Raw genomic sequence first — 17738 nt, 5'->3', positions numbered from 1 at the left:
ATAAATGATTATGAGGGAAATAGTTGATTTGAAGATATAGTTTATTCAGATGCAATTAATCACTTTATGGTACTATTAATCTTCTTATTTCACCCCACGTCACATCAAACATGCTCACCCTTTCAGCCGTGGGGGCGTTATAGTGTGACGGCCAGTCCTATTATTCTTTGGTAAAAGAGGAGCCCCAGTTGGCAGTGGGTAATGATGACTAGTTGCCTTCCCTCTAGTCTTACACTACTAAATTAGGGACGGCTAGCGCAGATAGCTATCGTGTAGCTTTGCGCGAAATTCAAAACAAACCATACCGTTCTCACTCTCTCTATATATACATATATATAACTTTTTAAACAAAAGTTTAAACCACCGTATAGTAATGAAGTAACTTAGTAATATTGAATCTGTGTAGGACTATCTTGTTAATTAGCCTAAGATAAGTACCATCAAACTTGGAATTGTAAACTATTGGATTTAAGCTTTCCTTTTAATCCTGATATCACCGGACAGCTCACCTTACAATTACAATTGCCCCCCAGTGGCTCAGCGGTATGTCTGTGGACTTACAACGCTACAAACCGGGTTTCGATACCGTTGGTGGGCAGAGCACAGATAGCCCATTGTGTAGCTTTGTGCTTAATTCAAAACAACCACAACAACAATTACAATTAAAAGTCAATAATAACTGTTTTCGGGTATAGTTGAAACCAAGTTGCTTGGCTCGCGACGTCACAAACCATTGGCCAATCTCCACACTGCACCTTTTTCCTGCATACCTTGTCTCCATACTATTATACTTTTTTGGGGGCAGCACCCTAGAATAAGTTACACTTTTGTCTACAAAATATAAATATGCGTCAAACTTTCTTAAATACAAATTTCTTAGACAGTTTGCACCTGCGTTCGGTGTGGCTGTTTTATTGTGCTAATATCGGAAAGTTACTTTGTTTGACCTTGACTTTAAACGTTATTTCATGTGTTAAGACATAAGACTGTTTCTTCACACGAATTGAAACATAGGGACAATCAGATAATGCACAGGAAGTTCGTCACTTTCCCATACGTTTTTTAAACTCTGAGAAAAAGAAATCTTTGAAACTCACTTTGGTTGTGCGTCAGTGGTAGCTAAATGACAAAGTAGTCATCTTACCAGAATCCCATCAACAGGATGAACACTTAAGGCAAGTGTTCCTCTTCACAGCACTTATTAAACACTTGCTTTTCCTAAAATAATGAAGAGCAACTACTTAAAGCATTATAAGATTAAAATAATGTTAGTAAAAAACTAATAATACTTTGTATATTTAATTCTTGTTTTTCGCCAGCAAGTGATTTTCACTTTCAAACTTTGTATGATTCGTGAACAAATAACGTCAGGTAAAGGAATAGTCACCTATAAAAACATATATAGAGAAAAAAGTCTGGGTATCTTCATCATGCCGTTTTACTAATGAATAATAACAACGTACAGTGACTCATCTCCATTTTGTTCGTGTATACGTACAATGCTACAGTTTTAAATTGAATTGTGTTTGACCCCTGTCAAAATGTGTAAGACTTGAGATGTTACTATCAAGGTCAAAATCTGATATTTAAAACTTAGTTCCCGTTCTGGGAAGTCCATTTTAAATGAAGAAAATATACGCAGTACTAATTATTTGAGACTACTAATATTAATATTTAATTGAATACGCGTATATTAATGAGCGAACACAAATCTTTCTCTAATTAAGTAGAAAGAAAATAACTAAGTACAAATTTTAAAAATGTATGTTTTAATAATTTACTGTATTTCTAACTGCAATACCTATTCTATTCTGATTGTACTAGTAATTAGGAAAAAAGCAAACTTCAAAGATTAAATAATTTTCGTAAAAAACGCGAAATTCAAAACAAACCAAACTCCGAGTCCGAATCTTGCTGAATTACTTCCAAAACTTGAGCTGCAGTGAATGATGAACGCCTGTGCGAAGCCATCTTGAAAACTTTGTTATAAAATTTTTCTCCTTTTTCGCATCCTGGAAGAATATCCAGTCACGTGATCAGGTTCATGAATATGTAAATAAATAGTCCAGGATAAACATTTAAGGCTCCTAAATATTAAGTAGGAGCTTTGCCTTTGCCCGTAAAGTGCTGCTCTCTACTGAATAAAGATCACACTATAAAAATTCGACTGCAGTCAAATTTGGCTGCAATATTGTTTCAGCTTCCTCTGGATGAATAAAGCATACCTCGATGTCATCACAGTATTTTAAAACGCTTCAGACACACTAAAAAAATCATGCAGAAGGATGTTAAATTGATAGAATCATGTATTGTGGTAATATATAGCTGCACTTGTCCAATTAGAAATGTGAACTTGGTCTACTGAGCACTATTTTTCTAAGAAATAAGAGCAATAAATGACTACTCCAAGGCATGTTGCTATTGAGCTGTATATATAAAAGAGCTACTTCCGAAGTAGGTCGTGTATATGTATGAGGGTATTTAATCACTAATGTATGAACACAATGAACTGATCCTAAGTGAATGAGGTTGGGAACAGAAGATCAAGGCTGGAAATTTTCGTGAACCATTCTACTAGAGGCTGGTGCATGGCAAACTTACCCTACATTGCACTGCATTTTTGGACCCAAAATTGTCGTCAAAATTATTCTTTTGAATGTCCATGATGGTTGGGATAGACTTTACTTTGCTTTTGTCGAAATTGGTGTAGGTTTTACATGTATTTGTATCGGTTGATTCTTATAGCATAAGTCACAATAACGCCTGGATTTAATTAGTGCTTTAAGAATGGTTGTTATTTTGTTTGTGTGTTTCAGTAAAGTTTACACTCATAATTGAAGATGTTTTGCGTTTGACAAGTGAGCATCTTAATGGATATAGTAAATAATTGATATATCTCTTTGTTTACAAACTTTTTAATATGGCTACTTAAACATGCTTCAATACAGTTTTTAATGTAGGAAACATACCTACCGAGATTTCATTCTCATATGATGAAATTTGTCTTTTTTAACCCATTAATTAAAGGCTTACATTAATATATTCTGAAAAAGGCTATATAAATTTCTATCTGCACATAGCCATTTTTAATTTTGAACCGACAGACTAGAGGGAATACAGTTAGTTTAAAGTATCTACCGTCAACTCTTGTCTGAATGAATAGTTGGATTTGACCGTCATCCTTACAACCGAAAGTGCATTTTTTTGCTGCAATGGCGCGAACCACAAACCTCTGAGTACGCTTATTCCTAAATCACGTCCAGTCCGAAAATTAAAAAGCAAACAAACAACTCATACTGTTAAAATTATGACAATCATATATACTTGTTTGTTTGTTTTTGAATAGTGAGATTGATCGTAACTTTATAACGCCCTCACGGCTAAAATGGCGAGCATGTTTGATGTGATGAGGATTCGAACCCACGACTCTTACATTGTGAGTCAAGTGTCCTAACCACCTGGCCAGACCGAACCTACCAGATATACAGTCAATGTGAAAACAATTATTTTAGGATTTATACGTTTTTGTCTCAAATTTTTATTTATGCTTTCCCCTCTTGGCACCCCGCTAGTACAGCAGTAAGTCTACGGATTTACAACTCTAAAATCAGGGGTTTGATTCCCCCTCGGTAGGCTTAGCAGATAACCCGATGTGGCTTTGCTAAAAAAGAAAACACAAACACAAAATTTCTCCTCATAACATTGTTTTACTGTACGAACGTGGAACTGTAATTGATATGCAAGTTTATTAAGCACCTTTGTTTAAGTTTATGATGTAATAGATTTCCAAGTGAAACACAATTAAAGTTATAATTTTATAGAATGGTGATACTTAAACGCCCCACAGTGGCTCAACGGTATGTTTGCGGACTTACAACGCTACAAACCCGGTTTTGATACCCATGGTGGGCAGAGAACAGATAGCCCATTGAGTAGCTTTGTGATTAATTCAAAACAACAACGATACTTAAACTTTTATTCTACATTTTCGCTAGATCAAAACAAAAACGCACAGAAAAAAAAAAAAACATTCACGTGACTTGAAAAACCTCTCGCATGGTAAAGATTGGAAATTTCGAAACGTTTTTGAAATATTGATAAATTAGATTAAGTTAAACTTTTTAAACATAACATTACAGTATAATATTTTAAACTTTTTACTTTTTAGTAAATTTCTAATTCTGCACTTGGATACAACAGATAAAATATGATTTACATATTATCTTTCATAAACATCTTTGTATTTCTTCAGTTGATATCACAGTTTACTGTGGCGCTGTTATAGCGAACGACCGGCACGCATTGATAGCAAAGCGATTATGTTCGTATCGCGAAGTTAAAATACACTCACAGGTGTTCTGTCTGAACGAACCTGCTATTCAGTGCTTAAACCGTATAATGGCTGTCGATGAAGCAGTTCTACATTGGGGCGACGTACTTGTCATAGTCTGTTATTTTGTTGGCATACTTTCTGTAGGATTATGGGTAAGTTTCTTTCTGTTGTTGTTGTTGCTTTCATTTTTGGAAGTTTGGAAATAAAATTGTATAATAAATTAATATAAACATAGTCAACTTGTATATACGTACGTTATGAGGAAGGCCAAGAAATTGAAATCTTTAACACGTACAATACGTGTAGTAATATTAATACATATGTTGGAACTTCTACTTCGCGATACAATATTTGACTTCGGCCCCTATGTGTGTCTTATTATGGAAACCCCAAGGTGATAGAAATAAAACATGTTTTTTAGTTTGCATGAAGGGAAAACAGAATCATAACATTATAGCTTGAGAATTATATATTATAAGATGTGTGTGTGTGTGTTTTCATACAGCAAAGCCATATCGGGCTGTCTGCTGAGTCCACCAAGGGAAATCGAACCCCTGATTTAATCGTTGTAAATTCGTAGACTTACTAACAATAAAAAAGCTTATCCGATAATGGAAAAATACTTCTTCGTAGCATCCAATACGCCTGTATCTAAACATCGACATTATTAGGACTAAATATTAGCTAAGAAATTTAAATTGTACTGAACATTATCACTATCTTAGCTCTCTTTGGCGTATAATGTTAATTATAGTGGACAAACCATAAATATCTACTTGAGTAGCTTTATGTTTAAAAAAAAAAAAAAAAACGACCCTAGCGCCATATAATACTAATTTTTATATTATAAATATACTCAATTAGTTGAGAAAAGAAAGCTAAAGGATAGTTCATAGAAGCATGATGTATTCTGCAGAAACTCGTCATGAAGTTGTCCTAGAAAATATGTACTGTTTTAAAACCTTGAGTAAGGTAGGTGAGGCCATGGAGCAGAATTTTACTGCATGTTGTTATCGATTTCCCATGTCCTCTAAGCTCAAAAATTAAATGAATCTCAGATATAATTAAATGACCTTATACATTAATTATTTGATTGATCTAATCTAGCTTAGATAATGTGATGAAATAAAGATTTAATAAGTATTTTATGTATGTAACAAATAGCAAGTGTTCACATAATAAAGTCAAAAGTTACTAAAGTGTTGGTTTTAAGAGTTTATGCAACAGCGAATTTCAGGGGTTCTCAGTATTGGTATTGTTAACCTGACCGACGCCTCAAGGAATACATGGGTTGTATAATAAGGTCAGAGATCTCTGAGGTTCAGGTATAGAAGTACTGAAGTTAGTAACTACTCTTACCCGAATAGCGATTCTAAAAGTTTAAGATCTTTAGACAAAAACAGTTTGTTTGTTTAGAGTTAAATATACAGATATACAATAGTTATCTATACAGTGCTGATCACGAGCGTCGAAAGCCGATTTTTAGCGTTATGAGCATCGGGTGCAAAAACAAAAGGTTTGGCTATCTGTTTCTGCTTACCGTGAGTATAGAAAACCAGTTTTTAGCGTCTGAAGACATACCGCTGTAAGGAAAAAAAAAAAAAAGGAAATTATTATTTGTTAATATTTCCATCTGTAGTATAAAGTAAACACCTTATTGAATGAATGCGTTTGTGTTCATCATTTTATTTGTTGTTTGCTAAAGTTTACTCGTCTCTTGTTTTTTTATATATATTTCTTAATCGATTAAGTTACATTTAGTTATAATGCTTTAGTTAGTTGACATATATTTCTAGTCATCAATTGTTTGTTTGTTTTGAATTTCGCACAAAGCTACTCGAGGGCTATCTGTGCTAGCCGTCCCTAATTTAGCAGTGTGAGACTAGAGGGGGCAGCTAGTCATCAGCATCCACCGCCAACTCTTGGGCTACTCTTTTACCCACGAATAGTGGGATTGCCCTCAACATTATAACGCCCCCAGGGCTGTAAGGGCGAGCATGTTTGGGGCGACGGGGATGCGAACCCGCAACCCTCAGATTACGAGTCGCACGCCTTATCACGCTCGACCATGCCGGGCCAAACTGGTCATTAATGCTGTAGGAGTTTACGTTACAATATTGTTCTGTACAAGCAACGATTTTGACAGTAGAGCGTTGATGTGTATTGTTTTATCGTGCTACTGTTAATGAAATAAATATATATTACGTAATAGCCAATTATCCAGAATTATTAAGCCTTTTAGCCAATATTATTAGAAATTTAACAATCTAAAATTTTAAATAATAAACTTGAAATTAATTTATTTGAAAGCGTATGTGTAACAGAAATGTCATTTTGATAAGTTTTATGTTCCAATTTTAACAGGCTGTGTTTACTTTATTGTAGTCTTCAAAATTAAGTAAAAGAGACAGCATCAGCGGATATTTTCTGGCCAGTAGAAACATGCATTGGATTCTGGTAAGTTTACTCCGTTGATGTTAAATAAACAAATGCACTTCATCAGTAAATATCCACAGATTCACCCAAACCTATTTAATAACTGCTATTGATGACTGTTTTCTTGTAAATATATAATAGTTCATCCATTAACAACACCAATTACAAACGAAAAGTAGTTAAAACCACTAGACTCATTTATTTCTGACTAGTACTAAAAGTTAAGTAGCTTTTTTATTTTTTCACATGCCGAAGAAATATAAATATGGTTTAACAACACTGAGTTTCTAGAGTAACTCATATTTTCAATGTTGTAATTTATTTGTGTACTGAAGGGTCCATGACGTTAAGATTAAGTAAGTTTATTAAAATCGTCCTAAATGCCTTCCGTGTTCTTGAATATTAGTAATTGAAAGCATTTGCGAAGTATCTAGAAACAAGGCTACTTTATAAAGAAAAGAACAAGTCACTGTGTCAGCTTTTCAGTTGGTAGAGTGATAGCCAGTCAATGAAGTATTTGCACCACTATTGTTACTGTATATATATTCCATTACTCGATCGATCAAATGTAAAAAACGATAGTAATCTGTATGCTAAGGAAGAAGTAAAGTACTTCTTTATCGATTCGTAGACTGGACTTAAATTTATTTTCGGCAAATTATATAAAGACACTAGCCCAACAAAACAACAGCATTGTAACAATATCATGGTAAACTTGCTGTTAGTAGAAACCTGTTTCAAATGCATGAAAATACTCCACTTGTAACGCAACAACAATTAAACTGAACCTCAACATCTATTGCAGAAGCAAGAAACAACAAAATCGTTGTTGCAAATTAAAACATAATGAAGAAATTATACGTTCACGAACTTACATCGTGGTTTTCTTTATTTTCGTAGGTAACATTTTTTTCAGTTTTTGTTTTAACTTCACATTTTTATTTTCAAATTCTTACGCGGGCATTTTGATAAACACAATGCAAGTATTTTCTCCCATATTTACTGATTCAGCTGAGTGTGCTTGATAAATAGAACACTATAATCAGCCACAGCTAGAAACAAAGAGAAGTTCTTGTTGTTGTTTATCTAATCGTAGGTTTTTAATTTATCTTCATGTCGAAATGGTAGTGTTTACACCAGTAGAAAAACTACATATTTCCTGGTTGTTATCTATGTAATGTTTGTATAGGTGCTTGTATTTTTCTCAGAAATCAAAGTGCAAAAAAGGCGTATCAGTACTCTTAATCTGTAAAAAAAAGGGTCCTGAAATGGCCTGGTGGTTAGAATATTCTACTCGCAATCTGCAGGGTTATCCGTATGAATCCGTTACTGAATATGTGGTCGTATGTTCAGCAGTGAGCCGTTATAATGTAACTGTCAATCCCATTATTCGTCTGTAAAACCTATCACAAAAGTTGGTGGTGAATGGTGTTGACTAGCTACTCGCCTTCTTTTTAGTCTATTGTTTTAAAATCAAGGAAGACGAGCACAGATAGCCCTTCATGAGCGAAATTCAACAAATAAACAAAAATAACTGTCGTTTAGTGAATATGTAAATAATAGTAGAATAAATATTACACATAAATAGATAAATTAATTAGTGAGTGGATCACATTTCTCACCAGCTGACTGAATTATCAGAGAAAGTGAAGCGTGAATACTGAATATTTAGGATTCCTCAAACACTAGATCTCCATTAATGTACCTCGTACTCAAATTAAAAACCACATTGTGCCTGGGGTATTTTTGAGATTAAGATTATTTATTCAGAAAGTATTAGGTAATGCCTTCATTATAACAATAGTATCAGCTGGATAAGTTACGAAACTAGATTGAATTTAGTAAAAAGCAGCTAAGTCTGACCAACGAAATAGTTTGATTGTTTGTAGTTAAACACAAAACTACACAAAGCTATGCCAACCATACCCACTTTCAAGCGTTGTAGGTCCGCATACATAGTGCTTTGCAAAATGACAAAACAAAAATATAAATATTATTTATTACTTCCGAGACAAAACGCATGACATATACTAGCTTTTGGACGCTGAATGTCCACCTTTCAGTGGATGGTCGCGGGTTCGAACCCCCGTCACACCAAACATGCTCGTACTTTCAGCCAGGGGTCGTTATAATGTTACCATCAACCTATTATTCGTTAGTAAAAGAGTATCCCAAAAGCTGGCGGTGGGTGGTGATAACTAGCTGTCTTCCCTGTTGTTTTACACCGCTAAATTAGGGACGGCTAGCGCAGATAGCCCTCGTCTAGCTTTGTGCGAAATTCAAAACAAACATTTCAGTGGATTCGTGTATTTATTATAATTGGACTGGTTTTCCTTCCTTCAGATATATTCCAATTCAATCTAGAACAAGAATGCTTTATTTGTCTATTCCGTGTCCCCCGCTGATACAGCGGTAAGTCTATGGATTTACAACGCTAAAATTAGAAGTTTGATTCCCCTTGGTGGACTCGGCAGATAGCCTCCTATGGCTTTGCTATAAAAAACAAACAAATCAAACTTATTCCGGAATGCTTAAATCTAACGTATTTTGCTTAAGTGTAAACATCAGATTTATTTATAGTGACAAATGTCAAACATGTGACTAGTTAATTTCCTTCAAAAAAGTGTAAGCCGTATCCTCGATATATCACCTGGCCTACCATTGTAGGAGACTGACTGGCTGTCGAAATTTATGTAGCAATATAGCCACACAAACCTCGAGCAGAACAGATGCTATATCCACAGCACGATTCGTGTATATAAACAAACGAAGAAAGGCGCCTTGAAGAAAGTCAGCTTAGCGACTTTCTTGATCACTTGTTATGCAAAAAATTCATAGTCTTATAATGTACACAAATTAAGAATAAATTAACATTAATACAAAGAGTTAGTAAACGTATGGTGTGCCTGCTTATCACAGATCTAAGAAATTTGCACAAATGAGATATTTTGTCACAGACCTTGTTTTTTGTCACCATTCCTTTATTTCAGTCTATGACAATTTTCAAACCATAGATTGAAAAAAAAACAAAAAACATTCAGTCTTCTCTTTTGAACTAGCATGGCTTAGTGGACGAAGTGTTGGGCTGAAATTTGTTCGAAGTATGATGCCCTTGAATATGCTCCGTATTTTCAGCTGTAGCCGCATTATTAATTAAAAAACTGTCAATTCCTTTATTTAAAAACAAAATAAAATAAAACATGAAGCATACAGAGTCCTTGTTAAGGCAAGTGCTGATAGCCTGCGGCCCTCCTACAAGTCAGGGACTTTAAATTAAGAATGATTAAACTTAAATTCTAGATGGCTCTGATCTGGACATTTAGCTCACATATGCAATACAGTGTTGTTCAGGTTAAAAATTAAAACTATATTCCAATTCAAATTAATCACTAATTTTTCCTACAACTAGGCTGCCTTTCAAAGATCTAGTTAAAACAAAAAAAAGATAACCTAATCTCAGTCTGACTTGCAAATATTAACATGAGGCACTTACGTTTTATCATCAGTAATACAATGACGAAGATGACTGTAAAAAAGAAAGATAAACAATGAAACAGTCTATTGTGATGCTTTATTTAATTTCTTAGGTAAAGTTGAAAATGTTTAGAAAATACATAATTATTATAAACTTTTGTACAAATTATACATTTTGTCTCTTACTATGGCTGAAGCTTAGCTTACGTGCTTAGTTAGTTATTATCTGTTTGTCAAAGAAAAATATTTTATTCTAGTTAATGTTTGTTCAAGTTCATAAATATATATGGAGAAAAAGCAAAGGTTGATTTTTTTCCTTTCTCTTTCAGAAAAATTTGCATATTGGATTAGTGAATTTATTGTGTTTTTTACAGGTTGGAGCATCTTTGTTCTCCAGCAATGTCAGCAGTGGTCATTTTGTAGGCTTAGCTGGTTCAGGAGCAAGTTCTGGTATTGCTATAGCTGGTTTCGAGCTCAATGTAAGTGTACAAAAACAAACAAATAAATAGAGTGCATAAGAAAATGTATCATTATTCAAAATTAAAATATAAAGTTAAGTCATCTGTAACTAATGACAACACGAAATAAAATAATATAAAGAACTTCTGAATAACTATAATATTAGAAGAAAATGTAATTAAAATTATTACTTATGTCTGAGTATTTAGGCGCGATATTTTATTACTATAATTGTAATTTATTTTTATTCGTAGAAGATTGGACTAGGTCCAGTAATTATAGTACCGAAACTGTTAATCTGAGGATTCAAAGCTTGCATTTCGTACCCCAAAAATAAACTCCTTACTTTTGAGTTATGGGTGTGCTATAAGACTGTCAGTAAAATATTATTGTTTGGTTAGAAAATTTTGTAAGTAGCCCAAAAGTTAGCGATTGGTGTTGCTAACAGTTGCCTTCCCTGAAGTCTATGACTTCAAAATTATAGAACAGGTATGCACAGATATTTTTTTGTCTAGCTTTGTGCCAAGATTCTAAGCCACATTATTGTAACAATTTCATTATCCTACCAGGAAACGGTGAATACAATAAAAATATTGTTCATTTTAGAAGGGTAACGAGTTTTTTCAGCTATCTGAGGATATAATTAAGTTATTGTTTTATAAAGTACAGGTTATAATTTGACCCTGGTGTCTCAAACAGTAAAGAAAACAAGATGGTAAATAGAAAAATAGAAATGGATGTAAAGTAAACATTAGTTTAGGTGGAGACATCGTAAGTTGTATGGCACTAAAGTTTCTTTTGTTTGTTTCTGTATTTCGTACAAAACTACTCAACGGCTGTCTGTGCTAGCCGTCCATAATTTAGCAGTGTAAGATAAAGGGAAGGTACCTAGTAATCACCACCTACCGACGACTCTTGGGCTACTCTTTTACGAACAAATACTGGAATTGTTCGTAACATTATAACACCCTCACTGCTGAAAGGGTGAGCATGTTGATGTTTCGTGCGACGCGGATTTGAACCCGCAACCCTCAGATTACGAGTAGAGCGGCCTAACCACCTGGCTATGCCAGGCCGGCACTAATGTAAAACACATACAAGAATGCTGGTTCTAGTAAAACACATGCATATTATAAACAATAATTTACCATTTCCTTTAGTCTTCTACAACTATCTATGTACTTTGTTTCTAAAAGATCATTTGGAAATGCATTCAGACATTTTTCTCATTAATTTAATGCTCTTGGGAGAAAGTACTTTACTACCTTTCAAACGTATAGCCCCCCGCTAGTACAGCGGTATGTCTCCGGACTTACAACGCTAAAATCAGGGGTTTGATTCCCCTCGGTGGGCTGACCAGATAGCCTTTGTGGCTTTGCTAAAAGAAAAACACACACGCAAACACACATTCAAACGTATATCCTAGTTCAGCCTAACTGACCGTTATTAGTGGAGATAGAAGTAATTAATAATAAATAATAAATCCTTGTTAAAGTGGAATCACGGGTAGTTTAATATCGAAGACTTTCCAAATGTAATAAATTTCAAGTACGAATAGAAATAGAATTATAAATAACAAAATGAACTTATGATAGTCTATACCATCAACTACATAATTTATTATTTAATTGTGTTGTACGTGAAACATATCGTGTATTTCTTTTTTCATTAGTTTATCTGGTTATGACATAATTTATAATAAAGTTTTCTTACTACCCATTTCCAGCTGTCTCCAAACCTTTAATTACCTGAAAAATTTCCAGCATTTTTTTATTTGCCAATATGATAGCTAGATGTGAACACATAACAATCCACGCTTTTCTTTTGAAGTGGTATAGGTTAGTGGTAAAAGTCTTGGGTTGAAGATCGTTAGTTGAGGATTTTTTTCGAAGTATGATTCCATTGAACATGTTTCATACTTTCATCTACGGGCGTATTATTAATTAAACATACTGTCAATCCTGTTATTCTGTTTCAAAAAATTAAACGCACAGAGCTCGAAAATTGCAGAGAAATTCATAATTTCAGACTGACTTCATTTTTAGTTTTAAGTATTTTATAATACATTTTCTCAGTATTATCTAAAATTTCTCCCTACAAAAATACTGTCAATACGTAAACCAAGTAGTGTTAGAATCTTAACGTCCTCATGCATACGTGTGATTGAATTAGGTTGTCCATTTTGTGTTTTTGTGCTATTGAACAATTAAAATGTGTATTCCATTGTGAAGTTCGTATTCCCCTTTTCTTCTTTTTTTTCAATTTAGATAGGCCAGAATAATATTAACTCCATTATACCTTTTCTATCGAACCTCTAATTAAAGGGAGTAGCACTTGTTTTACCTTTAAGACAGCAGTGCACCTGAAAAGTGGTACCACAAACGAACACAAAAGGAGTTTTCAAGCTGGAGGCGACAGGAAAGTGCCAGGGAGGCCGTTGGAAATACACAAAATGTACATTATTGTTAAGGTACTCAGTATCTATAAATTGGTTGAAGGGCATCAGTAAGGATACAAAAATGTTTTGTGGACCTTGCACTGAAGTTTGCGAACTCATGGTCCAGTTAGAATTCTCGTATAACTTTAACAAATACAGGTGTTTTAGAGTATTTTCTGAGTATTTTAAATGTTTTTATTTATATATATTTATTTTTATTTGTTACCTATTAGGCAATGTTTGTAATGCTAATACTTGGCTGGATCTTCGTACCGGTCTACACAGCAGCTGGGGTAAGTATGCGATAATTTTATAATGAAATAGTATTAGGTTCGATATTAATCACGCTAGAATATTGTTTTTATTACATTGTTTCTCCATACAATTAGAAACACATATTGCTAAAAGCAGTGATTACTTTTGGTACCATACCAATGTTTGATAGCGCCCTTTATGACATAAATTTGGCGTCTCCAGACCACACTCATTATTTCGCCTTGTTACTCAGTCGGATAAATAGTCCCCCCCCCCCAAGTTGGTACTCTGTGCGAACTCAATGCTCGTACTATCCAGCGTACTCTCCTGCTATTCTTTACAATGTATTAAGTATTTTTGATTCTGTTGAACAGATTAGCTGTAGAAGTTTTGACTTTTTATTGGATTGTTTTTTACTTTGGTCGAAAACAGAGACTTCTCCCATCAGTAAGTCCGCCCCCCTAAAAAAAATGATGATTTAGCCCCTTAAGTTTTCAGTTGCCCTGATGAAGTTTATAATATTCGAAAGAGATTATCGTTGGTCCTTTTTGTTTTCTAATTAAATTTAACTAACTCCGTTTAACTATTGTAAGTCTCTGCATTTAAAATATAAATAGAAATGTTGTAGATTGACTGTATCGTACATTACTTATACGATATTCTGTATGTCTCAAGTCAGCGGCTCCCTGCTAGTACAGCGGTATGTCTACGGATTTACAATGTTAAAATCAGTGGTTTGATTCCTCTCGGTGGGTTCAGGAGATAGCCTCCTGTGGCTTTGCTATAAAAAACAAACACACTTACATCAGTGTCAGTTAAGGTGTTGTTTTCTCCAGTTTCTTTTTTTGCGTAAGATTCTAACGTTTAAAAATATAATAGAATTGTTTTAATACAATTTCCGTATCCTAATTAGTCGCATGATTATTATTTGTAATAATAATGTAGAAAGTCAAAATTGAAGAAAATGAATAACACTTTACTTCATCTAACTTCAATGCCCTTCCCTGCTAGTACAGCGACACGTCTACAATCAAGGGTTCGATTCTCTTCGTTGGGCTCAGCAGTTAGCCTGATGTGGCTTTGCTGTAAGAAAACACAGTATTTTAAATAAATTATTTATCTGATTGTGGCACCTTATTGAATAAACTAGAAAAATCGCAGAAAAACTCACAAATGTTTTATTGCAAGATTTACCCCTATTTCAGACCGAATTGTTTTTCAGTTTTAAAATTTACTTATTACTATAACTTGCATAATAATACTTGTTGTGCTAGCATTTATTAAAAACCTTTTATTTACGTATAACAAATGTAAAGATATGTGTTACCTCGTTTAATAAAATTTTTGTTTTAGTAAACGCACAATTGCAAATTATCAAGAAAACATTCGATTATAATTATTATAAATGTTCAACAAAATTATAATTTCACGGGCACAAAGACGAGACATCGAGAAATGGCATTACTGTAGTTAAACTTTACACAATTGCTTGCTTTTTTACAATTGGTTAACATTTGTACAGCAATATCATTAAGTTATTAGTATTTTAACATAAGGTGAAAGAGTAACCCAAGAGATGGAGGTGCATGGTGATGATCAGCTCTCTTCCCTCTAGTTACACACTAAATTAGGAACGGCTAGCACAGATAGCCATCATGTAGCTTTGCGCGAAATTCAAACCAAGCCATTTTCAAGTAAAACCTGAGAAGCAATTTAGATTATTAGAACTTTCTAAAAATTTGTGATTCGTTTCACTTTTAATTTTTCAGGTATACACTATGCCCGAATATCTTAGGAAGAGATTTGGAGGACAACGTATTCGAATTTATATGTCTGTATTGTCGTTATTGTTGTACATTTTTACTAAGATATCGGTAAGAGTTATTTTGTTGTCGTAAAACTTCATTATGTATCGGTGACTTTTATTGATTTTACATATTATTATTTTATTAATACAACGGTAGGTTCAACGGGTGTATTTAAGCTACATTAAAGCCAGTGTGTGTCACGTACATCACGCCTGATTTCTCGAAATAGGAGCCAGAAAAGCCAAAATGCGTTTATCCAAATAGAATAGTTCGATTACTTTCTGCCCATTACGATTTTAGTGACGGTGGTGCAAGGAAGCCGTTTGTGTGTGGGGAGTTTATGAAACCTTATAAGTGTAGTGAGTGTTGGTATAAAGTGAAGATGTAGCGTGAGATAACCTACCCTAGAGCCAAATGCATAAAATTTATCATGAAAATAAAAATGGTGATTCAATTTTAAACTTAAATCGTTTCTGAATTAAAATGGTTTCTGTTATGTCGGCAATTGGCGCACATCTAATGAGAAGTTCTTAAACACTTCAGGCTTTAGGTGTAGTTGCGTGATAACAATTTTTTCCTAAAGTCAGTAGAGTTTGCTGATCGAAATTTGCAAAGTACAATAAGCTTGATTAGTGTTATAAAAATGACGTGGGAATTATTCCTACAAGATAATGTCACAAATTTGATTTTTTACAAGATAAAAGGACACTATCACATTTATTCATTTATTTGATAGAGATAACTATAAAATTACTTCCCACACTGAACATGTCAAAATAATTAACAGGTAACAAAAAGAACTGACCATTTTAGAAACTAATGAAACTATACGACTTATCATTCACTGAAAGATAACGATGATGTTACAACAACGCACAAAGAAACCACAGCAACGAGAAATACGTTACAGAGACAGGAGCAGACGATACTCGAGAAAGTGGAATCTCCGATGGTGTGAACATATCTTCTAAGCCATCATGTTATGATATACACAGCAATGTTTTGCTCAACGTCCAGTACAACTAATTAAATATTTTATTCGACTAGGATGTGTTGATGATGAAAACATTAGAAAACAGTGGCTTTCTTTTTCAAATTAGCAATAGAAGCTTTTCTTCACTGTTTTCTTCTCCTTTTCAAGTAGTAATGCTAGGTCTTCATTCATGAATGGATGCAGTGGCTGGTGCCATGTTCAGAGGAGCATGAATAATCTGAGAAATGCAAGGTGGAAACATCTTGTCATTTGTACATGACATATTGCCTAATAAACAAAAATTTGAAGTTCAAAAGAATTGTAAAATTATTGTTGTTATCAGGGTTATTGGAAAGATTAGTCATTTAGAGGACACAGAGGTAAAGATGCACAGGAGGTGGAAAAAGATAAAATATATCACTGTGTTTTCTTGGAATTGGTAAAAATTCTGAATCAGTATGAAATGCCACTCTCAAAGCATCTGAACAAAGTAATTACTAACTTCAAAGAACGCAAAACGAGTGAGCTACCGAAAGACGTGCTTTAGTTACTGTCCTCAGTGAAACAAGTCAGCAAATCAACCAGTACGTGCTTGGTAGAAAAATAATTCAAAGGCTGCTTACGGCAACAGTGGTGGTGGACAAAAACTCTATGATTTAATAAAAAAAAGCATATTTAGACGTTATAACGTTGATATCAACAAGTTAAACAGCACAGATTAAACAGGAGCTTATCATGGGAAGTACAATAGCTTTCACGTGCAGCTCTCTTCTACAGCGGATATATACGTTCACGTGTGATGCTAATGTACTCAATTTAACTGAGATAAAGTTGACAAAGTTATGTGTTACAAAAATACAATTATCCAATTCGTTGAAAAACCGCACATTTTTTTCAAAGTTTACACTAGTTAGGGACACAGAAATAAAAGAATATTTAATAAAGAAAATCACACGCAATATTAGCTGTGTTCAGGACATTTACGTATAGCTTTTTAGTTCTCTTTTTTGATAAAGTGTCTGGTTTTTACAGCACTTAGTCACATTACGTTACCATAAAAACAGTGGTTAGAGGAACGTTGGAGAGCTTTCTGATGTATGAAATAGCTTTGACCATTCACATACATTTTCCATCATATCACACCTGTATCTGAATACCTTAAGGTAAGTGGACTTGATTTAATTCAGTCTTGGAGGCAAATAAAAGTGTACAGTTCAACTGAAAACACTGAGGATGACATGCAGCACATTGTAACTTCAAATCTGTCACAGAAATGAACAAAATTTTGTAAAATATTGATTGGCACATATGTTGAAGAATGCGAAGTCCAGATGCGAGTTACGTTGTCTACAACTACATCACTCATGGTTACCTGCAGGACTGATACGTTCAACTTTCAACAGGAAATCTGACAAAACGATGTGCAAAACATGGTCAGCTGTATGCTGATATGTAATGTATTGACTTAAAGAGCTTAGCTTATACAGTAAAACTTGTTTAAGTCGGAAACTACATAAGGCGGAAACCTGTACAAGTCGGAAATATCAAAATTTTGCAGCGTTA

General features: G+C 34.0%; 1 protein-coding gene across 6 annotated transcripts in view; it reads left to right on the top strand.

Moving 5' to 3' along the window:
* Positions 1 to 4262: 4262 nt before the first annotated feature.
* LOC143237156 (sodium/glucose cotransporter 4-like) overlaps positions 4263 to 17738 on the top strand; it is a 50385-nt gene continuing 36909 nt past the window's right edge. For 2 of the 6 annotated variants that reach the window (XM_076476096.1, XM_076476095.1), the window contains exons 1-5: positions 4264 to 4485; positions 6719 to 6790; positions 10618 to 10722; positions 13373 to 13432; positions 15164 to 15268. In XM_076476096.1, the coding sequence (XP_076332211.1) occupies positions 4399 to 4485; positions 6719 to 6790; positions 10618 to 10722; positions 13373 to 13432; positions 15164 to 15268 (429 nt within the window). In that variant the 5' untranslated portion in view covers positions 4264 to 4398. Of the gene's footprint in view, positions 4486 to 6697; positions 6791 to 10617; positions 10723 to 13372; positions 13433 to 15163; positions 15269 to 17738 lie in introns of all 6 variants that reach the window. The other 4 variants (XM_076476100.1, XM_076476099.1, XM_076476097.1 and 1 more) reach the window with 4 other exon arrangements.

Source organism: Tachypleus tridentatus, chromosome 13 (genome assembly GCF_004210375.1).
Source record: "Tachypleus tridentatus isolate NWPU-2018 chromosome 13, ASM421037v1, whole genome shotgun sequence".
Classification (NCBI taxonomy): Eukaryota; Metazoa; Arthropoda; class Merostomata; order Xiphosura; family Limulidae; genus Tachypleus; species Tachypleus tridentatus.
This window is presented reverse-complemented; position numbering and strand designations above follow the sequence as displayed.